The 17,327-nt window shown below is 35.5% G+C and overlaps 1 protein-coding gene across 3 annotated transcripts in view; it reads left to right on the plus strand.

Moving 5' to 3' along the window:
* TRPC4 (transient receptor potential cation channel subfamily C member 4) overlaps positions 1-17,327 on the plus strand; it is a 260,284-nt gene that overhangs the window by 121,277 nt on the left and 121,680 nt on the right. For all 3 annotated transcript variants that reach the window (XM_043998714.1, XM_043998713.1, XM_043998715.1), the window contains exon 3: positions 1,081-1,599. In XM_043998714.1, the coding sequence (XP_043854649.1) occupies positions 1,081-1,599 (519 nt within the window). The remainder of the gene's footprint in view (positions 1-1,080; positions 1,600-17,327) is intronic.

The following is a 17,327-nucleotide window of genomic DNA, read 5'->3' on the forward strand; positions in this document are numbered from 1 at the left end:
AATTCAGCTCTCTATCGGCTGTGCCACCTCGCTGCCCTTATATATGTAGTAAATCCTTATAACTTTACAATGATTCAACCTTTGATTGAATAACTATCCACATTTTTCAATAAATACTCTTGGGTACTATCAAACTTTGCCATGCCTATCACACATTGCAACAATTTCATTTTTATTATGATCATATAATATCACAATTGTCATATATAGAATTTGGAAATCATGTTTGGTTTCCTAATATTTTGTTTACCTTTATTGAGCATTGTTTTTTCAGCCTTCAGTATCTTTATAATATTGGTGACCAAAATACTAAAACATAAATGTTATTATAACCCTGAGAAAAATTTTAAAATATCAATTGCTGGCATTATTGAACGTGAATATTTTGAAATAACAGCTAATTATAAATAAATCAATTTTGAGTATTTCACCCTGAAAATACATTAGAGAGAGTGAACTGACAATAGTGATGAGGGTCTAATAACATATCACTGATGATTGTTATCTTTCATAATGAGATTGAATGCCAAAAGGAGAGAAGATGACCTGTAAGATGCCCCCCCAAAGGAATATCAAAAAGATTTCAATTTAAAGATTGATCAGGTAAAAACCAGGAACAACTGTATATCCATTCATTGACATATTAGAAATGATTTTCTACTTAAAAAGCAGAGTTGGGGAAGGAGGGAAAGACAAGTGACATGGAGTGTTTAAGGAAAAGTTTTAATGGATAAGTTTCTACTATAATAAACTGTTTTTCAATTAAAACACAATTTCTAAATCCATAGTAAAAATTAAATGTGTCATCATGCAAAGAATCTATTTTTGATGTGATTTTATATTGTATCGGGGAGGGGGGGGGAAATGAAAGCTATATCAATTCTATACAAGAGTTGTGGCAAGTATTTTTAATATCATTTATATTTTCCATAGCAAGTTGTTTCAAATGCCAAGACCTGAATAATATTCATTGTTATTCATTATATTTATTTGTACCCCTAGTCCCTTGAACAATATTTGGCAAATAGTAGATGCTTAATAAATGCTTGTTGATTAATTGTTTTTTCCCCTTTTTTCCAGGTGCCTCCAATACTACTTGATAAGCAGTTCTCTGAATTCACACCAGATATCACACCAATCATTTTGGCAGCCCATACAAATAATTATGAGATAATAAAACTTTTAGTCCAGAAAGGCGTTTCTGTACCTAGGCCCCATGAGGTTCGTTGTAACTGTGTTGAATGTGTCTCCAGTTCAGATGTAGACAGTCTCCGTCATTCTCGTTCCAGACTCAATATCTACAAAGCCTTGGCAAGCCCATCTCTGATTGCATTGTCAAGTGAGGATCCCTTTCTCACAGCTTTTCAACTGAGTTGGGAGCTTCAAGAACTGAGCAAAGTAGAAAATGAATTTAAATCTGAATATGAAGAACTGTCCCGACAGTGCAAACAATTTGCTAAGGACCTTTTGGATCAAACAAGGAGTTCAAGAGAATTGGAAATCATCTTGAATTATCGAGATGATAACAGCTTGATAGAAGAACAAAGTGGCAATGACCTTGCAAGACTCAAGTTGGCTATTAAGTACCGACAAAAGGAGGTGAGTGTTTCTGGACAATATTTAATAACCAGATATTTGCTTTGAGTTCCCTAAAGTTTATTGATAGAAATAAATTGTAATGGAAGACTTTTTAATGAATTTATGGCTTTTCTTTTAAAATTTTTAACTGTCAGACACTATTAAGGTTGATTTGAAAAGTTGGAGAAGTAATTAATTAGCCCTTAAGGTTGGACATTATGTTAGCATTGAAATGTTTCATTCTTTTTATTTTTATTATTACTAGTCTGTGTTAAATGCTGGCATCTACCTTAGGATGGAACTGTTTTCTTTGATAACTGAAAAGCCTTAAATATAGCAAATGAGTCAAGGACCATAGCACCCCTACCATACTTTAGTTTAATTGATCTGTCATGAGAATATAGGTTGGGAAAATTTATAGAAGATGATTGCTCTCTCAAGCCATTTCCACATTTTGGGATGAGGTTTTGATTTTCTATCTATTGTCCAAGTTAACAAGTAATTATCCTTCAGGTTCATTATTTATTTTGATCTACTATCTTCTTCAAAAAAGTATGCCATTCTTCAAAGACCCGCTTATCCCTGTCATATGGCAATGTGATGTTGTTACTGGGTAAACCAATTGGTTAGAATAACATAAATGTAAAATTGAGAATGTTTGAGAAAATAACATAGTTATTCATATAAATTTCTTTTCTTGTTTGTTTGTTTATTTGTTTGGATTTTTTCGTGGGGCAATGAGGGTTAAGTGACTTGCCCAGGGTCACACAGCTAGTAAGCATCAAGTGTCTGAGGCTGGATTTGAACTCAGGTCCTCCTGAATCCAGGGCCAGTGCTCTATCCACTGTGCCACCTAGCTGCCCTTAAATTTCTTTTATGAAACCAAAATTTACAATTGGTTACTTCAATTAACCAAAAATAAACAAATCAACAACCCAACCATTAAGTTAAGCAATGGAAACAAGATTATGCTTTGGTGTATCAAAAAAAAAAAAAGAGGGGGAAAACATCTTTTGACTCTGGTTAACTTGGCTGTGCTCACTCTACATATAACAGTATTTTAATTTTTTATTATCTTATTTATTTTTAAAATTTGACATTAATTTTTTTAAAACCTGGTGTTCCAAATTCTCTTCCTCCCTCCCTCCCCACCTCACCCTCAAGAACTCAAGCAATTCAATATAAGCAATACATTAGCAGTAATGCAAAACATTTCCACATTAGCCAGGTTGCAAAAGAAAATAGACAAAAACAAAACTTCAAATAAAGGAACTAACAAAAAATTATGTTTCAATCTGCATTCAAATACTATCAGTTCTCTCTCTGTACATGGATTGCACTGTTCATAAGACCTTTGGAAATGGCTTGGATCACTGCATTGATGAAAATATCCATATCATTCACAGAAGATCATCTTACAATATTACTGTTATTTTGTATATAGTACATTTTACTTTGCATTAGCTCATGCAGGTCCTTCCAGGTCTTTCTGATAGCATCCTGTTCATCATATTTTTTATAGTAAACTTCATTTATATAGTACTTTAAAGAGAGAGTTCCTTACAATAAACCCATAACTTTGATTATTGCAACAGCAGTAATAGATAGTATTTATTTATTTACTTGACAATTTTCTTCACAGTAGCCCAGCAAAGTAAAAAAGTAAATACCATACATTTTGCCATCATCATCATCCATCAATCTTCATCTTCTTCATTCAATCCTCCTCATCATCAATCAGCCTTTCTCATCAAGCAATCCTCATCAGTCCCTCATCTTCCACCAATCATTATCAATCCATCAATTAATCAATCCATCATCATCATCAATCATCATCTTACATTTCTCTTGCCTCTGCTTCAAAATTTTTTCGCAATTACTATTGTTAACTATTTCCCTCCATCCTATTCCCTTACCATGATATTTACTCTATTTTCTATCTTCTTTTACCATATCACTCCTCAAAAGTGTTTTGCTTCTGACTGACCCCTCCCACACTCTGCCCTCCTTTTTTCACCCCTCCCTCCTTATCCCTTTCCCCTCCTATTTTCCTGCAGGGTTAGATAGATTACCCCACCCAATTGAGTGTGTATATTATTCCCTCCTAGATCCAACTCTGATGAGATTAAGGTCTTTGAGCCAATTCTGATGAGTGTAAGGCTCATTCACTGCCCCACTCCTTGTCCATCTCTCAGCTCCCCTCCCCCCTATAAGCCCTTTCCTACTTCTTTCATGTGAGATTTCACTCCATTCTACCTTTCCCCTTCCTCCTCCCACAGTGCAATCCTATACCCTCTCAGTTTTGGCCTAAAGACATCATCATAGGGTAGCTAGGTGACACAGTGGACAAAACACCCACCCTGGACCCAGGAGGACCTGAGCCCAAATCTGGCCTCAGACACAAGACACTCACCAACTCCACACCCCAGGTATGCCACTCAAACCAAACTGCCCAACAAAAAAAGATAAACAAAACATAAATGCTTTACAGATAGCATCCCTTCATAATCATTTACCACCTGTGCCCCTGTCTAAATTTATTCCTATCAGCTGCCCTAATACTGAGAAAGTTCTTATGCATTAGACATATCACCTTCCCATGTGGGAATGCAAAGAGTTTAACCTTTTAAAATCCCTCATGATTTCTTTTTCCCCATTACCTTTTCTATGCTTCTCTAGGGTCTTGCATTTGAATGTCAAATTTTCTATTCAGTTCAGGTCTTTTCATCACAAATACCTAAAAGTCCTCTTTTTCATTGAAGTCTCATTTTTCCCCTGAAATATTATAATAAGTTTTGCTGAGTAGGGGATTTTTCATTGTAATCCCAATTTCTTTGCCCTCTGGTATATAATATTCCATACCCTCTAATCCTTTAATGTAGAAGCTGCTAGATCCTATGCTATCCTGACTGTGGCTACACAGTATTTGAATTGTTTCTTTCTGGCTGCTTGCAATATTTTCTTCTTGACCAGGAACCTCTGGAATTTGGCTATAATATTCCTGACAGTTTTCATTTGGGGATTTCTTTCAGGAAGTGATGAATGGATTTTTTTCAATGTCTAGTTTACCTTCTGCTTCTAGAATATCATAATAATTTTCCCTGACAGTCTCCTGGAAGATGATGTCTAAGCTATTATTTTGATCATGGTTTTCAGGTAGTCCAATAATTTTCAAATTATCTCTCCTTGATGTATTTTTCAGGTCAGCAGTTTTTCCAAGAAGATATTTCACATTACCCTCTATTCATTTATTCATTTGGATTTGCTTTATTGTGTCTTGGTTCCTCATAAAGTCACAAGCTTCAATTTGTTCAATCCTGATTCTTAGGCAATCATTTTCTTCAGAGAGTTTTTCCATTTGGCTTTTCAAGGTGTTGACTTTTTTCTCATGACTTTCTTGCATTACTCTCATTTCTCTGTCCATTTTTTCTTCTACCTCTCTTACTTTATCTTCAAAGTCCTTTTTGAGCACCTCTATGGCCTCATACCAATTCATATTTTTCTTAGAAGCTTTGGATGTAGGAGCCCTGGTTGCTATCATCTTCTGACAGTGAACCTTGATCGTCCTTGTCACCAAAGAAACTTTCTATGGTCTGGACCTTTTTCTGCTTGTGCATCTTGCCAGCCTATTTCTTGACTTTTGACTCAGTCTTAAAGTGGGACACTGCTTCCTGGATGCACTGTCCAGGGATGCACTGTTTAAGGGGTCACAGGTGGTATGATTCCTTCTTAATGTGGGGACACTGCCTCCAGGACACACTATTCCAGGCTTCAATGGGTCCCAGGTAGTAAGATTTAAGGAGAGGTATGTTCTCAGCTCACTTGGCCTGTGTTCTGGTACATAAGTAAACAAAGGCTGCTTGCTCTTTAACCCAGAAATAAATTGCCTGTGCCCCTCCCCAACCTGCAATGGCCACCCAAGACTGTGTTCTGTATATGAGCAAAACCAAAATGTCAAAATTCCACCTCAGTGCCTGCAGAGACCCCTATAATCTCCCCCTGATTCTCCACTAGAACAGGCAAAAGCAGGCCTTTTGTATGTAACACCCAGGGCGGGAAAACAGCACCTTGAAGCAAAGCATTCTCTGAAAAGGCTAGTTATTCCTCTCTTTTATAATAAAGTTACAGGATGCTATTTGCATCTGTTTTACCTAGTCCTAGTAACACTTTTTAGACTGTTAATGTATTTGACTGTAAATTATTTAGCAAAATGACTGTTTTGTAAACTTCAGGTGCATTTTATGATCAGCTAACATTTATTAAAAATCAGTAAGCTTTTTATTATTAAGTAAATTTAATTTGATATAAAATTTATGTGCATATTTAATGTATAGCTAATATAAATATGATTCCAGGGACAGACATTTTTAAAATAACATTGAATTTAGGTTACGAATAAAGAAACCTCAGTTATCTACAGGAAGCTGGGTGGTTCAATGGATAGAGCACTGACCTGGACTCATGAAGTCTTGAGTCTAAATCCAGCTTACTAGATGTGTAACTATGCAAATTATTTCACTTCTGTTTGTCTCTGTTTCCTCCTCTGTAAAATGGGGATAATAATATTACCTACCTCCCAAGTTCATTATTAGGATAAAATTATATAATATACAGGTTTTTTCTATAAACCTTAAAGTGCCAGATAAATGCTAGCAAGCTTGCTATTCAATTTGAGCCTCTCCCATTAATTCAAGGTTTGAATCTAAATTCACTAAGTCACTTTACCTCCAGAGACCTTACTTTTCTATTCTATAAAATAAGGGGGAAAAATAATAAAAAATAAGGGAGTTGAACTAGATGATATCAAATTTCCAAGCCACCTAAGCAACAAAATGGAAGACTAAAGGTTTTCGTTTATCCATATGAATTCTCAAACTTCTCCAAAATAGAAATTATGCACCAAAAATCGAGCACCACTTAAGGTGTCTCTATGATGTAGGACACCCCAAATCCAAAAGGTCAAAAAAATGAATTGACACTCACTGATCCTGGGCTTACTAGCACCCTCCCCTGCCTCCAGTTCTCCTAGCAGTAAGACTGTGCTAGCAGAATCAAGGACCCAACATAGGTTGTGACAAAGCCCACCTCCATTCGTGGCACTCCCTCCCATTTTCTGGTGCTGTGGAGATCTCAGCTCCAGGCTGCAGAAGTTTGTTCAAGCCATTACAGACAGCCTGGATGACTGCAGCCTTTTAGAAACAAAGGCCTGCTAGGGATACAACTCAGTTGATACCAGCAAAGGACTGATGGTGCCAAAGGGGACAACCCTAGCACAATGCTAAGCTAGAAAGCTAAGGAAGAGAGGGAGTGGGAAAGGATACCAGGGCAAGATTCTGTGTGAGGGGAGTTATGCAGCACTCCAGTAAGCCTGAGGGAAAGAGCACAGCATCCAGTTCTGTCCACACAAAAGTCACCTGGGTCAGAGATCTAGGATGATGAACCATAAATAATTGCTCAATATGGGAATAGGCTGAAACCTTTGAAATCCAACCCCTAAGGAAAATACCATCAGAGGAGACACAGTCAGAAAATTAATAAAGAAAAATCGGGGTTGGAGAGACAAATTATGAAAGATCTCAAGGAGAAGAAACTCAAAGAGCTTAATCATGAGCAGAGAAATCAATAGGGAAAACTAACAGCCGAAGAAAATATGGTCTTTGTTTCTGCTAAACAAGTTCAGGCATCTATGAATAAATATGAAAAAACAAAGGAAAATGATACAAGACTTGATGAGGCAGAGGACACTTTGGAATTTGAGGAGAACATACAAACACTACATGCTGTTTCTGAGTGGTACAAAAGAGAATTATGAGTGCAGAATTTATTTTCTGCACAGCAAAAATAATGGACAAAATAGAAAAATTGTAATGTGTGATAGGGATCACCAAAGAAACAAAAGAGAGAAAATTGATTAGTCATAGAAATGAATAGAAGTGAAGGATAATCTAGAAGAAAGGAAGCAAAACACAATAATATTTAAAGAAAATATGCTCATTGTGAAGAAAAGCACTGATTTTGGAAGACAGGAGTTATAGAGACAACCTAAGGATTCTAGATGTCCCAGAGGAAAGAGACAGGACAAAAAATCTTAACATCATCATAATAGAAGGGAACTGACAAGAATTTCTGAACATAGAAGATGCAGTTTTAATTGAAAAAATTCACAGATGATTTCCAGAATAAAGAATAAAATAAACAATGATGTATACTCCAAGATGCACTAATTAAATTTAACAATTTAATTCAAAAATAACAAATCCTGCAAGTGATCAGGGAAAAGACCTGCAAATATAAAGTAAAACAAGTTGGAGTAAAACAAAACTATTCTGCACCCATTAGAAAACATAGAAGAGAATATAATAATGCATTCCAAATATCAATGACACTTAACATATAGCCCAGGATGACATACTCCATAAAGTTGATACTCATACATAAAAAGATAGATGTTCAATAACATTTTTAGAAAGAAAACCAAAATGAAGGGCTTCTTTGCTTCATAAGCACCAAAACAAAACAAAACACACATACCCAGAAACAATTTGAATGAAGAGATAGGAGAAAACACCCTCAACCCATCCCTTGGAGGTGGGAAGTCCATCCCATACTGCATATGTTTTTTGTTTGTTTGTTTGTTTTGGTTTTTGTTGGGCAATGGAGGTTAAGTGACTTGCCCAGGGTCACACAGCTAGTAAGTGTCAAGGGTCTGAGGCCATATTTGAACTCAGGTCCTCCTGAATCCAGGGTGAGTGCTTTATCCACTGCACCACCTAGCTGCCCCATACTGCATATGTTCTGAGACTTTTTCAATGTATCAATCAGTTTTGCTGATTTTTTTTCCTCTCTAAACATACTATTTATTGTATGAGATAGTTCTCTGGGGAAGGGGTATGTGGGACAATTGCCATAATTTAAGAAACAGAAGATAAATAATAAAAGACTTATTGAAAACTAAATGTTAGATTATGTCTAGGGTCTCTTCTAGTTCTTTCACTGTAGGATTTAGCATTAGTAATATAAGTCAATTTAATCCAACAACCATTTATTAAGCAGGTAACCTGTGCAAAGCACAATGTTGATTCTTGGGAAACTAATGTAAGACAGATACATAGACTATTAGCAAAAGATGATATTCTCATGATGGTGTTGGGAGAGAGTGGACAGGTTGCTGAATGTAGAATAAAACTTTAAGAATGAATATATGAGCTTGAACATTTGGACACAAGTCTTCAAGTAGAAGATTAGCTACTAAATATTATTGTCTCCTTTTAATATAGCGAAGTACTTAAGTGAGTTTGAGTATAGTACTTTGGTTTATTTATATTACATACATGTTATAGTTAAAGGTAGACAAAACAAAACATTAAATAGAGGATACAGAAACAAACTTGATTTCATTGATTATCCCCCAAGCCCTCTCAATGAGCTCACATCGTGGCATGTTGTATGTATCTAATCCTGCCCTCGCTCTGATCCTAGGTCCCTATCTAATTCACCTTCACTGCTTTCATGAAGTGAGTTCAGGAATTATAGAAAGAAAAATTCCATAAACTCTAAGATAACATGGTAATGGTTTTCTAAAAATATGGCTTTGAATTAGGCTCGATTAATTTAAACCCTGAAATACTCTGCAAAAATCTAAGAAAAGCTCTTGACATATTTGAATTTCAGTTGTAAATATAGTATCTAAATAAAGCAATTATGATTTATGTGCTCTTCTCTATTTGAAGAGATCAGAAACCATACAGTTACCTATGTAATTGAGGCATCTGGGTGACTCAATGTATAGAGCACTGGACCTGGAGTCAGAAAGACCTGAGTTCAAATACAGCCTCAGATACTTACTATCTTTGTGACCTGGGCGAGTCACTTAACCTTTATTTGCCTTCATCCACTGGAGAAGGAAATGGCAAATCACTCCAATATCTTTGCAAGAAAACCCCATATATAGCATTGTCATGCTATGGTCTACAGGGTCACAAACAGTTTTATTTGACTGAACAACACCTGTGTAATTAATCACTTTAAGGGCACAAATATTTTGGGTCCCCTCTTTTGAAAAATGTCTCTATTCAGAACTCTACTGGTTTACTTATCTGGGTTCCCAACCTCTTTTCCTTGAGTTCTTTGACTCCCTCACCTCATATGTCCAGTTGCCCACTTTCTACTTCTGCTATAACTTTTATGTTTCCTCCTCTTAATTCATATAACCACAACTCTAGTTCAGGCCCTCATTACTGCTCACCTAGATTATTACAATAACCTTCCAATTGGGCTCCTTGCCTCAATTGTTTCTGCTACTTCAGTTAATCATCTAGATAGCTGCTAAGGTGGTTTTCTTAAAAACAAGTCTGACCATGAAATTCTCCTATTTAATAAATTACACTGGCATTCTATTGCCTGTAAGATCACATATGAACACTTCCAAATATTTGGCTTTTAGAGCCCTACACAACCTGGCTACTCTCTACCATACCAAAATAATCTCTACTCCAATATACACACCACCTTCTTACCTTCTAAACTCCAGGTAGATTGGCTTTCTTGCTATTCCTCACATAATCTCCATGACTTTGCATTGGGTGCTCCCACTCTTATGCCTAAAATGCATGACTTTCTACCTTTATCTTAGAATCTTTTGATTTCTTCAGAACCCAGCTCAAGCTCTACTTTCTTTATAAAGTTTTTCCTAACTAATATCCTACCCAGTTGCTACTTAATTCCCACATATCACCTTGCATTTCCTTATTCTATATATATAACTTTTGTCTTTGTATTCCCATTGTCTAACACATGACCTGACATATAATAGGTGCTTAATAAATGTCTGTTGATTAATTTAGGTGGAGTATATTTCTGTGTACACACATTTATGTATATATACATACATATGTGTGTAAATATGTATTCCTGAATTATACTATTTATATATTAATGAATTCCACCAAGGGCTAGGAATAGGGAGTATTCCTGAGATTTCACTGGGATGGGTAACTCTCAAGTAAGGAAACTTCCTTTACCTAAATACTTTCTGTAACATACAGTCAATAAGTTTTCCAAGACTCTCAGAGGTTAACTAATTTGCCTAATGTGAGCCAATATGTGTCAGAGTCATGATTTTAACCCAGGTTTTTCTGGTTTCAGAGTCAGTACTTATTCATTACACTATACTGCCCCTGTGGAGATCTGGAGCTAGGAAAAGAGCAAAAAAGAATAAAATTCTGAAATTGAGGTAGAATAAGGGCATTTAACATGGGGCAAGGGAGGATGTAATGATCAGAAGGATGTTAGTGAGTTTGTATATCACTTCAGCATTTCCTCTACATCTTGAAGGGGGGAAAGTATTACAGGGATGTAAAATGAAGATGCCCTGTGTTATCTTTCATTCACATCATATTTTCATAATGGGACACATTTTCCTGGGTTGAAAATCTGATCCTAACTTACTGTACAGTCATTTCAAGACAGCTGATACATTTTAAATTCATGTTATTATTCTTATTTGTACTCTTTGAAATAGGAAATCCTTCTTCATGAGTAAAACCTCTAGATTAATTTAGAAAATGCTGGCTTCAATGATTTTGTTTAGGGTATTCTGCTAAATTCATGTATTCTAAATGAAACTTTGATTTAGCACAGCTATCATGCAATATAACTGTTTAATACAAGTTTGCTGAAGTATAGTCTTTAACAAGTTTGAAGTTGTGGAGCCCATTATCTTTTTTAAAAGTCCCCAAAGATTGCTTTGCCTAATTAAATTGCTATATTTTGGTTGATTACCTCTTATAGAGTTCCTGTGAGTTTCTTTAAGAGATTGTAATCATCACAATTGGAATTCTAGAACAACATTGCTACTTCTCAAACATCACAAGCCCCAGAATTAATCCAAGTTAGTTATATACGTGACAGTAAAAATTACTGATAGAAGAATCAGGCTCAGCTGCATTTGAGCCCCAGTGACTGGATTGATAGCAATACACAAGCTTTTATTAAAAATAATGAATCATAATTAGGCTGATTTGGGGGGCTGGGTAGGTACACTGTAGGAAATGCCCTGTAATAAAAATGTAGCATACTCTTCAAATCTAATGACTCCTAATATAATCCAAGTTCCTAATCTTGGTGCAATTGGGTTTATGATTTTACTTGGTATTACAGGTCCTTCCCTGGCTTATTGAAATAATCACTGTAATGCAGTGATGACTTAAGGTAACAGCTTGGCAGAATAGGTGTGATTTTCATTGTATTTTTTTTTTTTGCACAAGAACTCTAAGGAACATTAAGACCCTAGACTTTGTTCAATGAGTATATGAAACTTGATATCATGAAAAGATCTGAGAAACAATGAAATCATTTACTGTCTTAAGAAAAACCACAATTTTGGGATATCTAGGTAGTGCAGTGAATAAAGCACCAGCCCTGAATTTAGGAAGATCTGAGATCAAATCTGGCCTCAGACTCGACACTTACTAGTTGTGTGACTCTGGGCAAGTCACTTAATCCTCATTGCCCCACAAAAAAGAAAGACAAAAACAAACAAGAAAACCACAATTTCATCCCCCCACACAAGTGAAATATTTGTTAGTGTTTACAAAAATAAGCTATAGCAATTAATTCAAAAATTAAATTTGAATTCCAAGAAGAATGTATTGTTCCAAAGGACCATACCTGTTTAAATATTCTATCCAAATTAATAGACTATACCTTGAAAAAAGGAAAACAAGAAAAGTTTGACAGAATGACAGAATAATCATTCGTATGATTCAATCAGTATGATACCCCTTGAACAAAAATCTTTAAAATTATATTACCATTTGGCAGTATGTGCATTCTCTTAGCAAGGCATAGAGGACTTACCCCTGACATTTCTTATTTGATTAATGAATCAACACCTCTTTAATTACCTTTCTCAACTACCATCTAACATAATTGTTGGCTATGATACCTTTTTAATGTTAATACTGTTTGTGGTTTTCTTTTTTAAAAAATTATGAAAGTATTTTATTATTTTCCAATTACATGTAAAGATAGTTTTTAACATTTGTTTTTATAAGATTTCTAGTTTCAAATGTTCCCCCCCTCCCCAAGATAGCAAGTAATCTGATATAGGTTATATATGTACAATTACATTAAACATATTTCCGCATTAGTCATGTTATAAGAGAAGAATCAGAGCAAAAAGGAAAAACCTCAAAAAAGAAAAACCAAAAACAAAAGAAATAGTATGGTTCAATCTGAATCCATATTCCACAGTTCTTTTTTTTTCTGGATTTGGAGAGCCTTTTTCATCATGAGTCCTTTGGAACTATCTTGTACCATGGCATTGCTGAGAAGAATCCAGTCTATCACAGTTGATCAACACATAATGTTGATGATACTATGTACAGTGTTCTACTGGTTCTGCTCATCTCACTCATCATCAGTTCATGCAAGTCCTGCCAGGTGTCTCTGAAATCTGCCTGCTCATCATTTCTTACAGCACAATAGAATTCTATTACATTCATTTATCACAACTCATTCAGCCATTCCCCAGTTATTGGTCAGCCCCTCAATTTCCAATCCCTTGCCACCATAAAAAGAGCAACTATAAATATTTTTGTACATGTGGGTCCTTTTCCCTTTTTTATGATCTCTTTTGGAAAAAGACCCAAGAATGGTATTGCTGGGTCAAAGGGTATACACAGTTTTACATGGCTAACAATCCTGTAAACTAACGAAAGAGAGGGGAAAAACATATATTCTTGTTAATTGAAAAAGAAATAAAGATGATATGAAGGAGTGAGGACAAGGCTTATCAAACATCACAACGGAAAGAATAGTCACTGAAGCGGGAAGTTCAGCTGATTAAAAAAATGCATCTTCATTTTAGAAAAGAAGGATTTCAGCAGCTTTGAAAGGAATGTGGTTTGAGATTCTTTATCTTGCTTGGCCACTGTTTGGATAACACAAGCTAATTAAGTACTCTACACTGGACTCTGGCTTGTGAAGTTCAAAAATTGTGTATTCCATGAAGTGGGAGTAAAAAGGTAGATGAGGAGCCCCTCCCTCATTACCCTTACCAACCATGGTTTTAATGCATCCCAAGATTAAGTAGATATTTCTAAGCCTTATGCTATCAGCTACATAGGCATCTCCTTTTCTCTTAAACTACTTTAAGATCATGCTAACAAGAAATAAATAAACAAGCATTTTAAAAGTACCTACTATAGACCAGACCCTATGCTTGCCACTGGGGACAACAAAACATAAATGAAATAGTCCCTGCCCTCAAGAAACTTACACCTGGGCTGGGGGGAGGAGAAAGGGAGGGACAGTGGGTAGAGATTAATTATATATCAAGTAATAATTTTGTTAGAAATATAAGGAGCTTGGGAGCATCAAAAAAGACTCGTGTAGGAGGTATCCCTTTACCTGAGATAGGGATTCTAAGAGATGGAAGTGAGGAGGCCATGCATTTTGGGCATGGGGAATAGCTTATGGAAAGGGAAGCAGGAAGGGAACAATTATTTGTTGAGTACCTACTATGTGTCAGGCACTGTGCTGAGCACTTTACAAATATTATCCCATTTGGGAGATGGAACAAACAGCAAGAAGGTCAGTTTGGCTAAATGGTAGAGTACGTAAAGGATAATAATGTTAATAAGCCTGAAATGATAGACTGGAGCTGGTTGAGAAGGACTCTAAAACAAGAAAAGTTTACATGTGATCTTAGAGGCAATAGGAAGTTTTCGGATCTAGAGAATGACAAGGTCAAGCCTGTGCTTTTAGAATATCTCTATGGCATCTAAATGGAGAATGGATTTTGGAGAGGACATACTAGATTAAGAGAAACCAATTAGCAAGCCATTGCAATCATATGAGTGAGAAGCAATGAAAAGCTGAAGAAAAAAAAGTTTCCCTAATAACCTGCTAGATTCAGAAACCAGAACAGATATTAACCCTTTTGTAACTCTCTGCAGTCAGAAAGAAGGGTGGACAAAGCCAGGAGCATAAAGAATAGTGCTCTTTGCTGGGACAATCAAGCCTCAGTGAGTGTTGGAATAAGAATGGGAACAGAGGAATCAACCTTTTTTTTTTTTACATTTTTTTCATTACATGTAAACACATTTTTATAATATTTTTTTAAATTTTGAGTTCTAAATTCCTTCTCCTTCCTTTCCATCCATCCTCCCTCCTTAAGAAGGCAAGCAATTTGACATAGATTATATATGTGTAGTCATGCAAAATTTTCTATCATAGCTATGTTGCAAAAGAAAATGAAGACCAAACAAAACAAAACTAAGAAGAATAAGAAAAAATTTAAATTTCCTTTTGATCTTTTTGATCAGATTCCAATTGTTCTTTTTCAGGAAGCAGATAGAATTTTTCATCATATATACTTTGGCATTGTTTTGGATCATCATATTGCCTAGAATAGCTGTCATCCACAGTTGATCATTGTACAGTATTGCTGTTACTGTGTACCATATTCTCCTGATTCTGCTTATTTCACTTTCTATCAATTCATGTGTCTTCCTAAGTTTTTCTGAAAACATCCTACTCATAATTTCTTATAGTATAGTAGTATTCCATCACAATCATTTGCTACAACTTGTTCACCCACTCCCCAATTGATGGACATCCTCTCAATGGCTTTGGCTGCATCCCATAAATTTTGGAGGGTTATCTCATTGTTATTGATTATTTCTATGATTTGCTCTTTGATACACTTCTTTAGGATTAGTTTTAATTTCCAAATAATTTTAATCTGTTTTCAATCCCTTTATTGAATATTATTTTATTGTATTATTTTCTGAGGATCCACTTATAATATTTCTGTTTTTCTGAATTTTATTGTGAGGTTTTTATGTTCTCACAAATGCCCAGGCAACATTTACCCAAGTCATATTACTTATTTAAAATCTTTCTTAGAGCTGTCTCTGGTTCATTTATCTTTCTCTCCTCTTACCATACTTCTTACTTCTTTCTGACCCAGAACTAGCTATCTCACAGCTGGGTTCCCATATTTTCTTGTGAATGGAAAATTCTCCATTATTATGTCTAATTAATTCTAAAGGGTAAAACTACTTTGAAACATTTAAATAATTCATTACTCTTTTTCTCACTTTTCTCATGGAAAGTTGTATATATCTGGCCTGCCATAGTCTCTGTAGGTTATCAGATGAGAGTAGGGAAGAGAAAAAAAATGAGTTTAGGGAAAAGGAGAAAAGGAGAGAATCGTGTGCTACCTTCTTTTCCATAGGTCAGATATCACTTAAAATTAATTTGGTGATTTTCTATTATTAAATTAATTAGTGAATATTTGGGTATAAGTTGCTATAGTAATAAATCCCATTTATATATCACTTCCCTCATAACTGCCCAATGAAGGAGTTTTTCAGGTATTTTTATTCCTATTTCATGGATGAGAATATTGAAACCCATAATAACACAATTATCAATTGTGGAATGGTGCCCTGACTCTGGCTTAGAGTGAAGAACAGCAAAAGAGCAATGGCTTTTGAGCCAAAAGACCAGAACCTCAATTATGGTCATCACTTTTATTCCCTTGGGCAAGTGTTGTCTGAGCCTGACTTTTAAAAAGACAGGGGTTAGAACAGATGATGCCTAAGGTCCATCCCAACACTGATTCCTAGGATTACCAGATTAAAAGTAATTGCTTGAATTTATAAATAATTATGTGAAGCAGGCTACAGAGTAAATGCCATATAATGATACACCTCCTCTCTAGGGAGTTCGCTGACTCTTTTTCTCTGAGTGCTGTGTTTTCCTTGCCTTTTGTACCCCCTTTTGTTCCACCTGTGTGCCCTGTACTCACTGTTGCTAGGTGACAGCAGCATGGATGACAGGGTCCCTAATGACCAACCACTGCACACTTGTGTCCTGAACATTTCAGTGCCTGCTCCTGAATTAGAGACAAAGCAAATGTCTGCTCAGTATTCGTCATCATAGTTGACAGAACCATAACAGGCTATTAGTCATTTAAATGAATATGAAAGTCTCACAGCTTGGGGTTTACTTCCCAAGGAAGTTTCATAGCTAATTGAAAGAGCTGTAACCCTCTTCCCTTAAAGCATACTGGAATTAATGCTTACTTTTCCTCTACAAGTAAACCTTGGAATATATATAGCCGCTAACATTTGTGTAAAATGATCACCGTCCCCCTTAACATCACTGATTAGGAAATTCTGACTTTAAAATTCATAAATAATAGGAAACAAAATAGGTTTTTTAATATTACCTGAGACACAGCTATAGTTTTAATGTAGCTTTAAATGACTGTAACAGAAATAATGAATTTCAAAAAAAGATAAACATCTTGAAAACAGTGAATAATAGTTTTTCCTGCTACTTCTACATGATATAAACTCATACACCTTCTGGGCAATCAGCTCTTTCTGCGGTTACTTTAATCTATCACAGAATAAAAATGAGAATAGAAAAATCACTGTACCAGCACTGGAAAAATCCCATTGTGGATTTGACTGAACTTTCTCTTGGCACCCAGAAGTGCTGTTTTCAGGTCAAAGTCACTGCTTCAGTCCTCCTTTACCTATGTTTGTAACTGAGTAAACTAGAACAGACAACTCTTATGTATTCAAAAAGCTAAATACAAACAAATAAACAAAAATCGGGTGTATTTCCACTCTAGGCCCATGTCTTTGTTGGCCTCCCTTAGGTTTCAGAATCACTTCTATCCAGTGATATCATTTAGTCATCCTCATTTTTCCATTTTATTTCTAAGAGTA

This window comes from Dromiciops gliroides, chromosome 3 (genome assembly GCF_019393635.1).
Source record: "Dromiciops gliroides isolate mDroGli1 chromosome 3, mDroGli1.pri, whole genome shotgun sequence".
Lineage (NCBI taxonomy): Eukaryota > Metazoa > Chordata > Mammalia > Microbiotheria > Microbiotheriidae > Dromiciops > Dromiciops gliroides.